Source organism: Pieris rapae, chromosome 14 (genome assembly GCF_905147795.1).
Source record: "Pieris rapae chromosome 14, ilPieRapa1.1, whole genome shotgun sequence".
Classification (NCBI taxonomy): domain Eukaryota; kingdom Metazoa; phylum Arthropoda; class Insecta; order Lepidoptera; family Pieridae; genus Pieris; species Pieris rapae.
This window is the reverse complement of record NC_059522.1, coordinates 7230438-7248289: the sequence shown is the minus strand read 5'-3', so window position 1 is coordinate 7248289 and position 17852 is coordinate 7230438. Positions and strand designations below refer to the sequence as shown.

The following is a 17852-nucleotide window of genomic DNA, read 5'->3' as shown; positions in this document are numbered from 1 at the left end:
GTTGAAAATTAACCGTGCATTTGTCAAACGTGAAGTGTGCCACGCGGAGGGAATGCCTAATGAACCGGTTCTGAGCGGATTAAACCAGATTCAACTGGATTAGCGTCGGTTTCGACCGGACCGAGCAAGATGGCCGTCGAATTGTCATTTCTTTAATATGGTTGGACGTGAGTCGGATGAAAATGGGAGTCGTAACAATGATTATTTTATCTGCCATATTAGAATTATGCTTTCGGATAATCTGTCTAATTTATGAGGGTGAGATATTTCAAAATGTTATTAAATTTATATTTCACTAAACCGGGTTTTTCTCGTACAGCCGCAACAAAACAAATTACAAAGTGTACAGTGAAGCGTTTAAGATTTTACGCAAAGTTTAGAGCCTATGGGATTACTTCTGGAGCGGAGACAAGTTTTTAATTAAATCTTATAAATTGTATCCTTTACGCCTATTTTATCCCGATAGCGAAAACACTGACTAATTAATACTTTAACTAAGATGTATTTAAATCCCACCGCCAAATTATTCAAACTTAAAAAATATACGTAGGTATTTGTAATATTTGCAGAACTTTACAGAATATGAAATTTAAAATCTACGTTAAAACTAGCCGCGGTAATCAGCGGGCAAACAGAGCAGCCGAACTGTGATCGCGTACAAATTGTATTTTTAATTAATTTCCACTGTTTTCGTTTTTGCGACCGATGGTGTTGTTGCGCGACCGGCTGATGAATTATGTTCCAAATGGAATTATTATATTTACGGATGAAGATTATTGATTTTTGGAATACACTTATAAAAATGTTTTTGCATTTTGAAATACCGAGACAGAGAATTTTAAACTTTTTTTACTCGCGCAACTTAATTTCGCAGTTTATATGCGTCTTGGGACATGCTTATGAATGTTTAGATTGTTAACAAAATTCGTGAAAGAGCAAGACTACGAGCATTCATTTTCTATTTGGAATGTACAGTGGTCTCTTACCTGTGGGTGTTTTTGAATGATTAAAATAAATAATAAGGCGAACAGAAATTTAAAAAATCACATAAAATGGTAAAATATTTTTTTCTGTAATGTCGATTGAAATTTGATTAAATCATAATTATTTAATTTTTCTATAAAATGAAATGATATTTTTATAGTACATAGATTTTTGTAATGAATAAATACATTACGTACGATGAAAGAAAACGTGCCTTAGACCAAACCACGACAAAGTGGGACTGGTACAGAAACCTGATTCTTTCCTATTGGAAAATAAATAATCACGACACACATACATTATTTTTTTTAATTTACGACGCAGGCCTAGAAACAGAATCTACTATAAGTTTGTAATGAAAATTAAATAAAGCAAATACTTCATACAATGCCAAAACACCTAAAGGCGAGGGCATTAATAAAGTATTGGTTGCTTATTAACACTTCATTGCACACAGAAATATATAACAGTTGGCATAATTAACTTATCTCTTCTTGCTTGAAAGTGATCGATCAATATAGATAAAAAATCACAAGAAGTTCACAAATACATAAGACATATATGTAGACACAACGAATGGAACAAAACAAAGCAATTACAACGTATGTAAACAGTGAACAATATAGACTCTCTTGTCATCAGTCACCATAAAGCACGCGAAACGCCGGATAAATTTAAAATTATGTTAAATATGTAATTATAAGTTTACAATACATAGCTTCAATCCGGTAAAAAAGGGATTTTTATAAGTGAACAATATTAAAAAAATATAGATGCAAAGGAACCATAATAAAAGAATTTCTGTAAAGAAAATAAAGGCACAAGACGGATCGGCGATAATGGGGTGGTTTAATTATGTTATCCCTCATTGTTTTCATAAATCTGTGCGTAAGACAAAGTATAATACAACGCAGAACCGACACCCCATTCGTCTCAGTCCGAGGGCTGCCTTACAGAGATTTATGAGCTACCTGTACACTTTTATCCTTTTAATACAAAGACTAAGTTAATACAGATGTGGCAAAGTGGACAAATAAAAAATTATTGTGATATACTAAAACTTTGTAAAATGTTTCTACAATTTTGAATAATCAAATCAAAATTTATTAAGTAAAAGAACAGCTTTCTTTGTACATAATTAAAAATGGAATATAATAACTATTTATAATGTATTTCATGGTTATTTACATAGTTATTAGAAAATATATAAGCTGGTTTAAAAAAAATCTATCTTCGATTCACTCTTACACATACGGACATTCTAAATTTAAAAATTCAGTCTTCAGTATATGACACATTTTTTTTTAATTTAGAACTATCTTTCGTACACGTAAACAGAATCACAGCTAATAATTCTATACAGTCTATGGTCTAATCTATGTCAGGTCCCAGGTGCGGTGAATCAGGCCGGTATCGTTTACTTAATAACTTGGTACCGCAGCTTACCAACACCGCACTTTACAACCGCTCTAATGGTCTTACTTACTTCGCTCTAACTTCATAATGCATCTGCGATACTCTGCTTTGGAGTAGAGTTGCCATCCAATCGTATTATTAAGTTCACTGTATTTAAATTTTTCACTATAGAAGCCCTTATGTACAAACTATAACTCTCTCTTGAGTTGAACTCTGTTCTTGAGTTCTATGCAATTTATATAAATTGTATGTGTATTGTTTTCTCTTTAATGAGAATGTAGTGTAGCACACTTTATTAAATATCATTTTTAGTTAATTAGGTTGTTTTAAATTACATATCAAGTTAGGCCTTATTTAATTGTGTCAATGTGCGCAGACAATTAAAAAAAAAACTTTTGGTAAAACAAAAATTACACATAAATGCAGCCAGTTCAAAACTTTTAAGAACCGAAATCAAATAATGATTCGTTTATTCGTGTACATAACTTTATACACATGTCAAGGATATAAAAAAAATTGTAAAGATTTAAATTTACTACTAGTTCCCAAATCAAGAGCGTAGAGTGGGCTAGAAGAACTTGCACTCTTCGCTACTGTTTAGCTTGTCCAATCTCATACGTCTAATATATTATTATGTATATATTCTAACTATACATTTCTTGTTATAGGATCTACAATCAGAAATCGAAACTCATCGGGATGTATACGCATCGCTCACCGGAACCGGAAGACGACTTCTGGGATCCTTATCTTCCCAGGAGGACGCTGTCATGCTGCAGAGAAGGCTGGATGAGATGAACCAGAGATGGCATCACTTAAAAGCGAAGAGTATGGCTATCAGGTCAGTAATCATTTGATTTTTTTTATTGTACTTACATCATTAGAAACTCCAAAGAGTAAAGAGCAAGATGTTTCACAATAACATACATATATTATAAGATAATATTCCTCTTAAGCTGTTGTCGTTTGTTTTTATTAATAGATACAGGAATTAAGTTCGGTGGCGTTTTTTTGTATGGAGATGTTTAAATAAAATTCATTGTTTGAAGTTGGGTAACAACTTACTTTAATGGTTTAAAATATTAGGTTATAACTAACAAATTAGGGGTTGAATTGCTAACATAAAATAAATTAATTTATAAAAATAGGTTAATCAATCTAAACAACACTTATGTAAGGAAATTATCGAAGACGAGAATTTTTAAATACAATTTATAAATTTGGTAGAACCAAAGGGATAAATATTGGCTTCGAGTGTATGATGATTTTGAGATTGTTTACATTTGGTTTACGCTTCTAATAATGAATTAAAATATTTATATGCAACTTAACTAAACTTAGGCTAAAAATTATTTATGTTTATCGTACTTGAGGCATTTGTTTGAGAATATTCTGTCCTAAATGCTAAAGCTAAAGCCGGTACTAGGAATTAAATCACCTGTATAGTCGATAGCGACTGTAATCCTGGCTTCGTCTGCGCAGTAGCTGTCAATTATACCTAACTCGGTTAGTTGTGGAGTACCCTACAGCGAGCTGATTCCATTACACTCATAACTTCGCCATCTTTCTATTAATATTCTAACTAGAAAGTGTTTTGTGCCAAGTACTACAGTAGATTTGTAATTTCCAAGTATTGTTTGTAGTGAGTATATTTTAAGGTTATTTATTGTTTTTTTTTTGTTAGATACAAATTAAAATATTATTTTTATATAGGATTACATTGTGCTTATGCGAGTTACATCTGGAAATGCTATCGCAAAATCCTTGTAAGTTAAATCACCTGCATCATAAGCATACCCCACCTTCACACCTTCAAGTACTTACCCTTACTTTTACACCATCACACAACACAGCCAAATCAGGTATAATTTAGTTCAATGTATTGAATGTTATAATTTTTTATTGCTTTAGGGTTACGAAATAAAAAAAGTATCACTTTTGTGATAAGTTAACCTGAAACACATGACTCTCATGACCAATGAAATATTCCATATATATGGTCAAACACAAACTCCAATACCAAAAAATCGACAGCGTTTTTCAAACGAAAATGTACATAGTATATCTTAAATCAATGAAACAGATACACAAATCAAAGACTAACGCCCAAACCCAATAACATATCTCAGTCCATTTTACTGAGATAAAAATCTTAATCAAAATATTGATAACAGTGTGCCAATAACCAATGGTCGGAATGCAATACCCATCTATCGCTACACATGGTAGGTCGGATCGGTGTATGATAGACTTTTATATGAAAATGACAGTTCAACTGTGCCAATATCCTATCATAAGATTTTAACTTACACCAGTTTTTAAAATAATTAAAAAGCTATTTGATATGTTTTAAACATAGACATGTGTATTTTAATATTATTTTTACGGTTGTATTTACTTTATTTGGTTTATATTGATTATAAAATATGAGTGTAAAGAGCGAAGAGATTTCATTCTATTCGTCGCCAAAAATGGATTGTCTTCGCAGGGTTTATTTATTGGGATGCAGATAGGAGTTCGATCGACTGTCACGATCTGATCTCAGATTGAAAACAATCTGCGATTGTGCATTAATTATTTGGATCGGGCGTAAGGGTTGTACTTCTGGTCTTATACAAGACATACATAAGTAACACTAATCGTATTATATAAGTCGTCAATGTTCTATGCATTCGTGCATAATATTATGATAAATTTGAACAGTAGTGTTATGCAAATGAAGATTGATTGACGGATCTGTTGCAATTCATTAAGATTAGGCAGTGTACACAGTCGGCACATAATATATTCAATTACTGCCTCACCTTGTCTGTGAGGAGATTTTCGGAATGATTTTAAGTAAATTAACACATTTTCGTGAATAGATGTATCGTTAACTTAATAGTTTCTCCTGCTCCTGTTTCTTTTATAAGTTATGGTAATTAAATAGATGACATGTGATATGATTTTTTTTTAAATAACAGGTAGGCAGGCAGGAGTCACATCTAATGTTAAGTGATACCACAGCCCATGGACACTTTAAATGCCAGAAGGTTCGTGAGTGCGTTGCCGGCTTTTTAAGAATTTGTACGCTCTTTTCTTTAAGGACCCTAAGTCGTATCAGTTATTAGAAATGTACGCCTCGGTTGCCGGTGACGGAACAGTATTTAGCAAATCATTACACCAATAAACCAGTATAACAATGATTTTAATAATATTTGCGAAAACAAAATAGCCAAAGAAAGCCACTTTACGTTCTTGCTCCCGTAAAACTGAAAATGTTAAGAAAATGGACGACCTAGTTGTAGCCGCTTAAAGGATACCCATTGTTCTACACCTTTTACAAAGGCACTTCGCGTTATAAATGTTTAGTATATAGGTTTAATAAGTTTGTACAGTCAATCTGTTTTATCTATCATAACAATCAATGGCCGTTTGTGCGTAGAAATATTCAATAAAAAATGTCTAGTGTTATCTAAACTGAAGATTGTAGTAGTCGATGATGAAGCAATAGCAGAGTGCACCTTCTCCAACGGATAGCAAAACTAGTGTATATACTTTTGCGTGGGCACACTGTCTCTGTAGTTTAAATGTGTGTTAAATCGTTACTACATAACCGTAAATTATAATAAATAAATAAATAAATATTTCCAAAAGTATATGTAGAAAAAAAAACGTAAAAAATACATGGTTCGTAGGTTTTACCGTGAGTAAGCAATCCCTTTTAGGCAACCCTAGATAATACGTAATGTAATGTGTTTTGCACTCAACTCTTAATACTTCATATAAAATATATTGAAACTGTTTCTTGATTCTAATTCGCAATAGCTGATCAGCCTTTAGATCTTCTTTTGTTATTTTTATGTTTTCTCACTAGTTTTCTTCATACTAGCGAGTGTTATATGTACATATCTACTATGCTACGATCTCAGGGAGTCACATTAGAAATATTAATCAATAATTATATATAAACGGTTACCTATAGAACAATGTATAAAATACACATGCAAAAGCACATCTATAGTTACATAAAAATTACAAATGACGCTAGTCGCTGGGAATAAATCGTCCAATTTGAGTCTTAATTAAAAAACTTTACAAATCGCTCGCCGCACCTTTTCTTTCGTAATATTTCTTATAACTATTAATTTATTTTTATTTCTGTTCCAGTAAAGACAAATATTGCGTAAGAACGACTAAGGTAAAACCTTTTTTTCAAGAAAATCGTGAGAATGGACCTGGGCCATTCACATCGCCCAATTCCCTTAGTTTGTAGACTTGCGGAAGGACTAGTGCTATGCTTGCTTGCGTCAGCAATTCTTCTTAATATCTTAAAGAAATCTAGCCTAGTTTTATACGTTGGTAACTTTTGTTCGAATTCCCACTGGAAATAGATGCCAGATGAAGTATTTGTCATTTAACTTGATATAGCATCATCATAAACACTTTTACAGCCACTTATCTGTGGCAGACACATTTCGCAGTGATATATGTATCTATTATCGCGCGTATACGTGTTTTATTCGTTTTATATTGCATATAAAATTGTGTTGCGTGGTCCTACTGAAGGCGATTTGCTACGACTCGTTCTTTTACGAATGATACTTTTATGAATCATTCGGAATGTATACGAATTGCCGACAAAATAATTCTTATTTTAAGAAAAACACTTTTAACGAATTGAAGTTATGTATTATGGTAAACTTATAAATATTTAAATATAATTTTAAATTTAACCAACATTTCAAATAATTCTTTTTCGTCCTCGAAAGTATATTATTTAACTTATTTTCATTCCATCAAAACCACTACCAAACCGAAATTCCTTACATAATGTATATTAAGAAAAATATTTCACAAAAATATATTTAATACACGAGGAAATGCTGCCTTTTTCAAACACTCGACATTGCTTATTAGTTAAATAAATTAGGTATACCCCGCCTTATATTATATGCGGGCACGGCTCTGCGCACGGCTATCCTTTCTCGAAGCCATATTCAACCCAATAATATACCCCTATAACTTCGTTATGGATAAAGCTAGAAATCTGAATTTAGTCACTATAATGTTGTTAGGTTAGATAATTACGTAAAAACTAAGACAAAATGTCCCTTTAATAGAAATTTAGTTTTTAGAAGAATTTTAGATAGAATTTTATTTTTTTACGGAGAAACTTTTTATAAAAACTGCGTTGCAAGAGTTGTTTTTTACAAGATTAATCTGACAGGGCAAAAAATAATTCAAATTTAATAAGTTGCTATCACTGCGACCATACATTATCTGATGTATGCAAACTTCGTCGTAAAATATTTACTGATTTGATAGTGGAATAAAAGTGCCATTATCACTTTATTGTCACTTTTATAGGCGCGAGAACATGTTTATATAGAAGAATATTACTTGAAAACACTATTTTTATATCTTTGCAATATTAACCCGTAATAGTTGTGTTATTTTCATTGTTGATAAATAAGTTTTATTAAAATTGTTTTGTTTATATGGAGTTGTACATCCTTGGAGTATCCCATTGAAAAACAGTGTTTCTGGACAGCAACTTTACTCTGAGTTGGGCTCATATTTGATTAAAGAAATTGTGTTTTGTGTATAATTATATAAAAAAATATAAATTAATATAAAACGTAACTGGAGTTTACTTGTACATATTTCATATAATTTACAAATACCTATGTGAGATTTTTAGATAATTTATTACCTAAAGATACACTTTTCGCTTACCTGTTCGTCTTCTGGGTAAATAATATTAATTAAGTCACAGAATATAGAGCAACGTTAAAAATAGCAAATATATGTAAATTAAACATGTGTAATGGTTGATAATCTAGTGTAGCACGAATATTGTCGGCGCGTGTTTGCTGCGGTCGACTAAGGCCTCTTTGCTTCTAGGGTTGTCACAGTAACGTTATACTCATGAAGGTAGGAAAAATGATTACTACAACTACTCCGCTGCCTGACTCCGAAACTAAAGAACACAACCATTACGCCCTACCAAAATTAATAACTTTTTTTGTTATTTTATTAATTAAAATATTTAACTGTATTAAAATATATAACAGAGATCCATATCAGGACTTCACCACAGTCGTGCATAGCAGCGTTATCATGTAACAGTTTAAAATTGTAGTTTTATCGTTTTTCAAATATAATAACGGGTCAAACGAGCCTACGCGATGCCCAAAAGGGTAGTCACAACAGCCCATGAATATTTTGAGGGAGTACACTTTAAGTTTAAATAAATCTAACTAATTTTAATTGTAGACTAAAAATGTTACTTCAGGCATTGTAGTATAAATATTATTGTATATTATTTAATAATAAATATATTGTGATAACCCTATCGTCACCCCAGTTGACGGTATTCAGCGGTGGACCTTTGATGGATTCCCGTTCGTGAAGTGAAATAACTTAAACGGAATTTTCACTTTTAAATTTTTCCTTTGTACCAGCAAAATTTTGCAGCGATACGAACAATATGGGCTATGAGGTAAATTTGTGGTTCACCGCATACATTAAGTAATACATGGGGAATTATTGATTCCGTAATCCTTGTGTGTGTATGTCACTGAACTCCTCCTTAACGGCTGATGGATAGAAAACCGGATGGTTTAGATTAACAAATCCGCCCGGCAGATGGCGCTGCGATATCTAGGTTATACAGCAGAAATCTTCTGTGCATTAGTTCCTAAATAAACTCTAAACAGCTAAACAGATTTTGATGAAATTTTTTTGTGTGTTAAGGTACCGATATTGCAGTCACTATTGGATATTGCAGAGTCAGGGCCCTGCTTTGGGGGCTCTATATAAATATTATGATTATATCAACACTGAGCGAATTTTTTTATTCGTAAATGTTGTTACTTAGAGAGTTAATGCCCATTCCATCAAACTTTCTTCCTGACTAATACTTCATTATATTCTTAACTGGCTTTCAAAAGCTTTCGCTCTTAAAATCCAATTAATTAACCACGGACTATCGAATCGACAACACACCATAGATAAATGAGACAGTGACAGCTTAAAGATTGTTGCCATGAACAAAAATGAATTTAAATAGTTATGTTGCAAGATTTTATTATTGATTTGGTTACACAATAAAATGAAACCAAAAACGTTTTTATCTCACAAATATCTACAATATCCAAGGTTTTTTATAGCTACAATGAACTGGCAACGAATAAACTTGTTTATAATTACTCTCCAATAACGTTTTATTTCAATCCGTTCCTAGGTTTTCCCGGCGGGCTCTTAATTTCCTTAATTTCCCCGTCGCGAGTTGCACTTAATTCCATAATTAAGAAGTGAAATCCATTGTAATAAGATACATTCCACTTTACGTCTTCAAAGTTTAAAGTGTAAGAATAAAATTCTTAGCAAATGTTGAGATTAATTGTCCAGTGTGGTAATGTGGTGTCGATGTTTTAGTCGAACAAATATGTAAAAAAATGTGCTTTTTATTTTATAATAAATGGGGGTTTTAGCCAAGATGACTTATACTGTTAAGTAATGTATGCACAAAGTCGGCAACTTAATTTGTATGAAAATCAGTTCGTGTCGTCAAATTATCAAACAAATTTAGTTTTAACTATTAATTATTTATCAATTAGTGTCACATATTGAGGCGTCAGAACGTCAAACAGTTTCCTACATGAAGTTTGACATATTTGACAGTACACAAAACGACATTCTTACTTAGAGTATAAATTTATTTTTTAGCTTTTTATTTTATTAAATAAAAAAAATTGTTATTACAATTCATAACCGATTAATTATTATTAAGCCATATATTAAATGGTAAGACCGTTAATTTTAAGAGCTGTCAAACCGTTTTCCTAAAATATACGAGATTGAATTAGAATTAGAAAATAATAGCTGTATTATTTTTTAGACTAAAAAATATTATATATTATACAATTACAGACTAACAGTTTAATACTACTTTAACTATCGTATAAATAAATATAAAATATGTATGGAAACGTCTGAAATAATATCGATACACGACCAACACTAACTTTATCTTAAGTCTCAGGCTTACCATACAAAGTAGGCGAACGTTGGCCAAATTTCCACAATTGTAGTCATCTTGGCTTTATATTGTAGCCAACTTTCTGAATTATAGTTGGTCGGGGTGCCGCGTCGTAGTAATGGAATGTATCTTTGGGATTTAAGATGCAAGTTATGGGTAAAAATGTATTGAAATTAATTGCGATATTTCTTCGTAAAACAACCAGATTTACTATGGTTATGCTGATATGTTAAGTGTAGGATGTTGAAATGCTGTCCATAAAAATTTAAGGATTAAAAAAGTTCTGGAATTTCTCAACAGTTCTTCTGCTTAATTTTTTTTTAAATATTATACTTACAAACATATGTATACTTTTTTATCACCAATATTTACCTTAAGCTCGATTTGTCTATATTTTATTGAAATCACCGTATTTCAGATGTATGATAAGCTTTTGTGATAACAAACGTTCAATTGTCTCCAGAAACCGCCTCGAGAGTAACGCAGAACACTGGTCCGCACTTCTATTATCGCTGCGGGAGTTGACAGAATGGGTTATAAGGAAGGAGACGGAACTTAACGCTCTTGCACCACCGAGGGGTGATCTTACAGCACTTATAAAACAACAAGTGAGTTTTCTGCATTAATATATTTCTACATTAAATAAATATTTTGGAGGTTTGAAATGGCTTTTGCTGTCCTGACCACTGAATATCATTTATGATTTAAAATATTTTGTACTTGATTTATTTTTTAATAAATATAAGATATAATAATAATTTATTATATATATACATTATATAATAATAAATATAATGTTTTAATCTAAAAGCCAAACACAGATTACTGATTTATTAATGAAATTACAATGACCTATTCAGATCAAATCAAAAATCATTTATTCATTTAAGTAACATAATGTACAATTATGAACGTCATAAAAAAAAGAAAATATATACATTAAGGGCCTGTTTCACAATGTCCGGATAAATTCCAAATAAGCTATTTATTACTTATTGGTAGGATAAATAGTATTTTTGCGTTTCACGACTGTCAGATATCGCTATACGTCATGAAACGCGAAGTAGCTTATTTGGAACTTTTATCTTTCGAATAATTTATGTGTTGCATAGCTATTTGACACTTTATACATACATTGTGAAACAGGCTCTAAATGATTCTACTTTTACATTTACTGCCAGTTCTGAAATCAAGGGCGTAGAACGGAAGAGAAGAACTGGCAATAAACTCTCCGCCACTCTTTTTAATAATGATAATTTAAAAATATTATGTCTAACGATTGTGTATAATGTATGCAATAAGAGTAACAAAAATGAAAAGTGTTATAGAAAATGATATAATTTGACGATGTGGCGTATAATCGCGTTAAATCAGCTGACCAAAAAGCCACCATTTTGGTCAAGAGCTCACCACAAAATGGCCGTGTCAGCTTAATTGTCCCACGGAAATGTGCATTTAGATTTATTGTAATTATTCATACATTCACGAAATTCTATTCGTATTTATAAATTATGTGAAATGTGTGAAATGATCTCATTGCAAAGTCCATTCGATTCAACAGCTAACTCTTGTATTTATTCTGAATCAAGTTTTCAATATAATAACTAATTTATTTCTTGCATTTAATATAGTAAAATATCACAGACTGAACAGTTAGTGTCGATATAGATTATAATTTATCATCATTGCACAATTTATAGCACTCGCGCCATTCAGCCAACTAATAACGAGTAATTTATCGACATTTTTGAGATAGTTGCATCACTAGCTGCCAACTATGTGGAAATTATCGATTAATTATTAATATTTCACTAGCTGTTGAGCAATTACTCTGCATATCAGTTATATAATGCTAAAAAGAAGCTATCCCATAATTGAAAATTTTGAGTAATCAAGACACTTATGTCCTTACTGACACATTTTTGTGTCTATTTAACATCTGAATTGTGCTAGTGTGTTAAATGAATCCGGTACTGGCGACCACGCCTCTCTAATTAAATCTTATTTCAGGACGACCACCGTGCATTCAGGCGACAGTTAGAAGACAAACGACCTGTGGTGGAAAGTAACCTCCTCAGTGGAAGGCAGTACGTGGCCAACGAACCACCATTATCAGACACAAGTGATACGGAAGGTGAGCCTTTGAAAATGCTTTCCACACGCAGACTCCTTTTTTCACTTACTTATATAATAATAATATTATAATTACAATAAAGACTTTATTTTTGTAAAAGTACATAAAAATGTTAAGGAATAAAAACTTCATTCTTCAAAAATCGGCAAGCCGGTAAATTTCTATTTATTCAAATTTACAGCTTATCTTTAGACATAGGCCTCCTCTAAGACCTTACACTGCTCTCGGTGTTTAGCCTTAACGTAAGGCCAGGTTCAAAGACCGTTTTCTTTTGTCATATCTAGGAAGCCATTCCATCGCTTTTTTTCATCCATTTATCTCTGTCTTCCCTCATTATGTGTCCTGTCCATTTTCATTTCAGTCTTTAACTAGAAGTATTAGTATTACTATAATTAATACTCGCTTATTTAAGCTAGTGTTAAAATCGTCTTTTGTTTTACCTACTTTCGTGGTTACAAAATTAATTCACTAGGTCAGGTCGTATTTACCAACATGCGTGGACACGAAAGCTTATACGATTCAATTAGGGACCGTGATTGGTTCTCCGTCACACGGAATTCACAATCACCGCTCAACTACTTGTTAATGGCTGTATTTTGTTCAAATTTGTTTTACGTTTTACATAGGTACTATCATTTGTTTGGTTCCTTCTATTTGAACTTATTTAAAAATATCTTCTCAATATGTACATGTATATACTATGTTATATTTAATATTCATACTTCTTATTCTCTTATTTGTTTTTTATTCTATTATATATTTAGTACTTTTACACACAAAGCTTCCAAGTCATATTTGCCTACACTGTTAATTTGCAATATTATTATTTTTTCTACTATTACTATTCTTTTACTTTTTTGCATCTGAGGCGTTAACTATCGGTTGTGGTTTCTGTGTGTGTGTTTTTTAGTAATAAATGTTATGTAAAAATATTTGCTTGTAGGTAACGCAGCTAAAATTCGGTAGACATAATGATGGTAAAATCCCATAAAAAAATATCTCGTAATGAATTTTACCTCAACCTACATTTAAGGGTTCATCTGTCTAATGAAGTAGGCCTTTTCAGCGGGATTTCAAAATTCTTCAGAATCACGTTGAATGAAATCCTTGTATGCGGTGGTCATTGAAAAGTCAAGATACTATAGGTTAATGAACTTTGGATAAAAATATTTTTTAAATTTCGAATATGACCGTTTGGAGGATCAATAACCGAAAAAAATAATAAAATATGCGACACATGTAAACATTGATTTTATTCTTTATTTTAACATAATACTAAGATACAATAAATTTGTTAATTTCTATGTATCACTTATTCTACGTCATTAAATTTGAACCTGTAATCATCCCTACTCATCGGCAAAGAAGACAGAGGGTGTAGAAAAAGCCGGCGTAAAAAACTCTCGGGAAATTTATAAGATGAGTTATATTTATTTTCCTCTTCTCAGCGAGCCGAGAGAGTGAAGGTGACTCTCGCGGATACCGTACTGCAGAAGAACAGGCTCGGGAGCTGGCCAGGTCCATCCGGCGTGAGGTCGCCAAGTTAGCTGACAAGTGGAACTCGCTGGTTGATCGAAGTGACGCCTGGGGCCACCGTCTTGATGATGCTGTACAGGTAATGTCAATATTTTTGTATAAAAATTAGCGATTCGCCCTTTTATTAAAATAAAGTTGTATCTGTGACTTATGCTCTGTGCCAACGTTGTCTAGGAAAAAAATAGGTTAGATGTTCACGTTTCAGATCAAGGATTTGTGTAGAACGGAATTTAATTATTTTTAAAAATCATTTCAGCGCCATCTACCGGTGCTGATTGTAATCATTAAAAACGTCGATATTATCGTTACTTTAGGCTCGTTCAGAGTATCATAGATGTCAGTCCACTTGCATTGATTTTTTTTTTAATTTTTTACAACTGTACGGAAAATACATATTTGGTAACGTTTGATGGTCGCTTTAAAAAAAATAAAGCCTCATTTATTGTATTGTGAAAAAAACTCTTTTGTAATACTTATAAGATCTTAGGACCGGATATCCTCTATTGATTGAAATTATTCATCTAAAATCTTCGTGGATATGCATGGACATGCACAAAGTTTTAGCTTCAAAGATTAAGTACACAGATAATATAGTAAATTATCTTATATCACATGAATTGTATGAATATACTAAAAGTTAGGTACTAATAAATTTTAGTGAGCATGCCTTATGACATGATTTTATACAGGTTAATTTAAAAAAAAATCTGCAATTAATGTTAACTATTAACTAGTAATTCCGGGGTTATTTGACTTAGGGTCCTTTAAGAAAAATGAGCGTACCAATACTTATAAGGCCCGCAACGCCTTCTGGCATTGTGAGTGTCCATTGATCACTAAGAATATTATGATTTTCATATTGTACTAGTCTACTTGTATTGTAATTTTTGATGCCCGTGTCTCAATATGAAATTAACTCACAGATCAACGCCACTTATAACTTTTATTTACCAGTCTTCGTCGTCTTACCCAAAACTATCAGCCCCAAAATCTCAAGCATATTAGAAATGTGACTACCAATAGTATGGAGGCGGCGCCTCCATGAGGCACAAGGCATAAACTAATATCCCAAAGGTGACTTATTCTATGACATGAAGTATGGACGATTAATATCTATAGCCGAGTTGTGATCACGCCCGACCCGACCTGAATATCTCGTGCTCAATAAGCCTGATCTATATATGTATATATATATATCCTTTATGCTAACTGGAAGTGCTTAATTAATAATAATTTTAGACATAATTTGTTAAGAGTAATATAACTCTATAAATATCTAATAAATTATTATTGATAAATTTTTCTACAACGAACTCTCACGCGGTAAGAAAAAAACGTAAGGAAACTGGCATGCCTTAGCCCCACAGTCTCAATGGCGTGTGTCAGGCACGTTGATCATCTACTTTTCTATACCAATGATTACGAAAATGATCCAAAAATCTGAGATCTAGACCTAATGTTGTAGCACTGATATTTTTTGTATTCAATGGTAAGACTCAAAAACGAAACTTAACACGAACCGTACCCCGTATGTCAAAATACATAACCCCGTAAGTCAGACTTTGCACTGTTTTGTTCTTCCAATCATAAAGGTAAATGAAAGGGTACCATAGAGAGGACCTTTACTCTCAGAGCTGTCTTAATACATCAACTTAACAGAATGTATTACAAAATTAAATACAAAACTTGCATTTGTTATATTGATCTTTCAGTCCAATAGGTGATTTGCATTCTGTGCTCGATGCAATATATGTTATAGGCTTATGATGTGCGACTTTTCTTACGAGATTTTTCTGCTGTTTTCGTAAAATACATAGAAGGTACTTAGTTTTTGAAATGTAAAATTGTCATATAAAATTGATAAATAGTATTTGTTCCTTCTATATAATTTATATCTCAGTTAATTGTTGAATATCAAACAAGATTAATTGCTTGACTATTGTTCGATATGCAACGAGGACATTGCAAGGGGTATGACGCTCCCGAGTTCCGATTCGATTATACAAACTTGTTTATGGTAATATTTTCCTTAAATTGCTGTCATAAAAATATAAATGTAGGTTTTCATACATGTTAGTCATAATAATACTAATTAAATATCATTTATTCCTTGAAACATTGATCCATCTAATAAAATATCACTTAAAATTTCATAAATAATTTTTTTTTCAAGGACCTCTTATAGAGTATAGACCACCTTCACCTGACTTCATCTCTTTCTATCTTGAGCTTTTTTCTCCCAATCTTCTCCACCGACCTGTTTAAGCTTGTCCTCCGACCGTGCAAAAAGGCGACCTCCCTTTCACAGATAACTTTACTAAAATAAACGTTTATTATTATTAATAAATCCAACAGATTTTGGATCGTACTTATTTGAGAAACTTTAATTAATTAAAAGTCGTAAATACCCTTTATCCTTTACTTGACCAGTGACGAAACCGGAAATTGGATTGAAACCGGACTTTGGCATAGGATTATTGGACTTTGTTAATAATTGTATTCTAATTTTAATATGAAATTAAACGCACTGACAGCTCGATTATGCATACAATATTGCATCGTACACGACATTTGTTATATTAAAAATATATACTATTATATATAAATATATACTATTTAAAATATTTTTCGTACTTTTATCTTGTTGAAAAGTTTTCTAGACAAACCATATTTGGTTGTCTATTACGGTAGCAATTTGATGCTTAAAACAAACAGTTCTAAGACTGAACAATATAACAGAATTCGGTTAGAATAACTTTATTTCTCATAGGAATAAAAAAAAAAATTCGCTTACTGAGAAAAAAAACATTACAAGAAACTAAATAATTATTACTAGAACGCACAGAAGGTACCTATACAAAAATTCAAAAACAAATACAATAACAAAAATGCAGGTAGACACAACAGACTCGAAACAAAAACATAGGTTTAGGATTGGACTTATTACTAGATGTGGCATTGATGGCATAGCCTGATATAACAGGTTTATATTAATTACTTTTTATATTTATACATTATATTATATGTATTATATTACGCTATACTATATTATATTATATATATATTTAATAAGACTATTTTATTTTTTAGTTTATTGTTCTATTTAGATATTTTAGGTAAATACATTTATATGATTTATATGGGTTCATAAAATATTTTATGTACCTATTGGGTTTTATTTGTTTTTGTCTAATAGAAGTAATTAATAATTAATATTTAAACTTTAGCGGTGCAAATCTAATCGAAATGGGGTGTATTGCTTTATTTATATCTACATATATTTAATCACTTATTTGTATGTATTAACTGTGTGTGCTTTTAGTAGCTTTTTGAACCGGGCATAACTTTGTTCTCCTTTTATAACCGATGGTAACTTATTATAAATTGAAACACCCTCAAACTCCAGATTTCTTTTTCCATAGTTAGTTCTAGGAGGGCGCGTCACCAAGTAACTAGCGCGTCTTAAGTTAATCTTTCGTGTCTGTTGTTTTGTTACAAATGTTATATTGGAATTAATTTCCTTATTTAATATTTTACGTATTAGAATACAAGTGTAGTATATGTACGTTTGTTTTATGTTCATTATTTTTGTTTCTTCGTATATCTTTTTAGTTGGTGTCCGTAATTTATAGTTAAATAAATTTTTTATTAATTTATTCTGAACTCTTTGAATTGAATCTAGATAAGACTTCACTGCAGTACCCCACACCTCAATGAGGTAGTCGATATGAGGCTTTACCAAAGAATTATAGATAA

The 17852-nt window shown here is 31.6% G+C and overlaps 1 protein-coding gene across 5 annotated transcripts in view; it reads left to right on the top strand.

Annotated features, from left to right (window-relative positions):
* LOC111000702 (dystrophin, isoforms A/C/F/G/H) overlaps positions 1-17852 on the top strand; it is a 328798-nt gene that overhangs the window by 252356 nt on the left and 58590 nt on the right. For all 5 annotated transcript variants that reach the window (XM_045631069.1, XM_045631068.1, XM_045631072.1 and 2 more), the window contains 4 exons: positions 3069-3241; positions 10890-11034; positions 12437-12560; positions 14009-14175. In XM_045631069.1, the coding sequence (XP_045487025.1) occupies positions 3069-3241; positions 10890-11034; positions 12437-12560; positions 14009-14175 (609 nt within the window). The remainder of the gene's footprint in view (positions 1-3068; positions 3242-10889; positions 11035-12436; positions 12561-14008; positions 14176-17852) is intronic.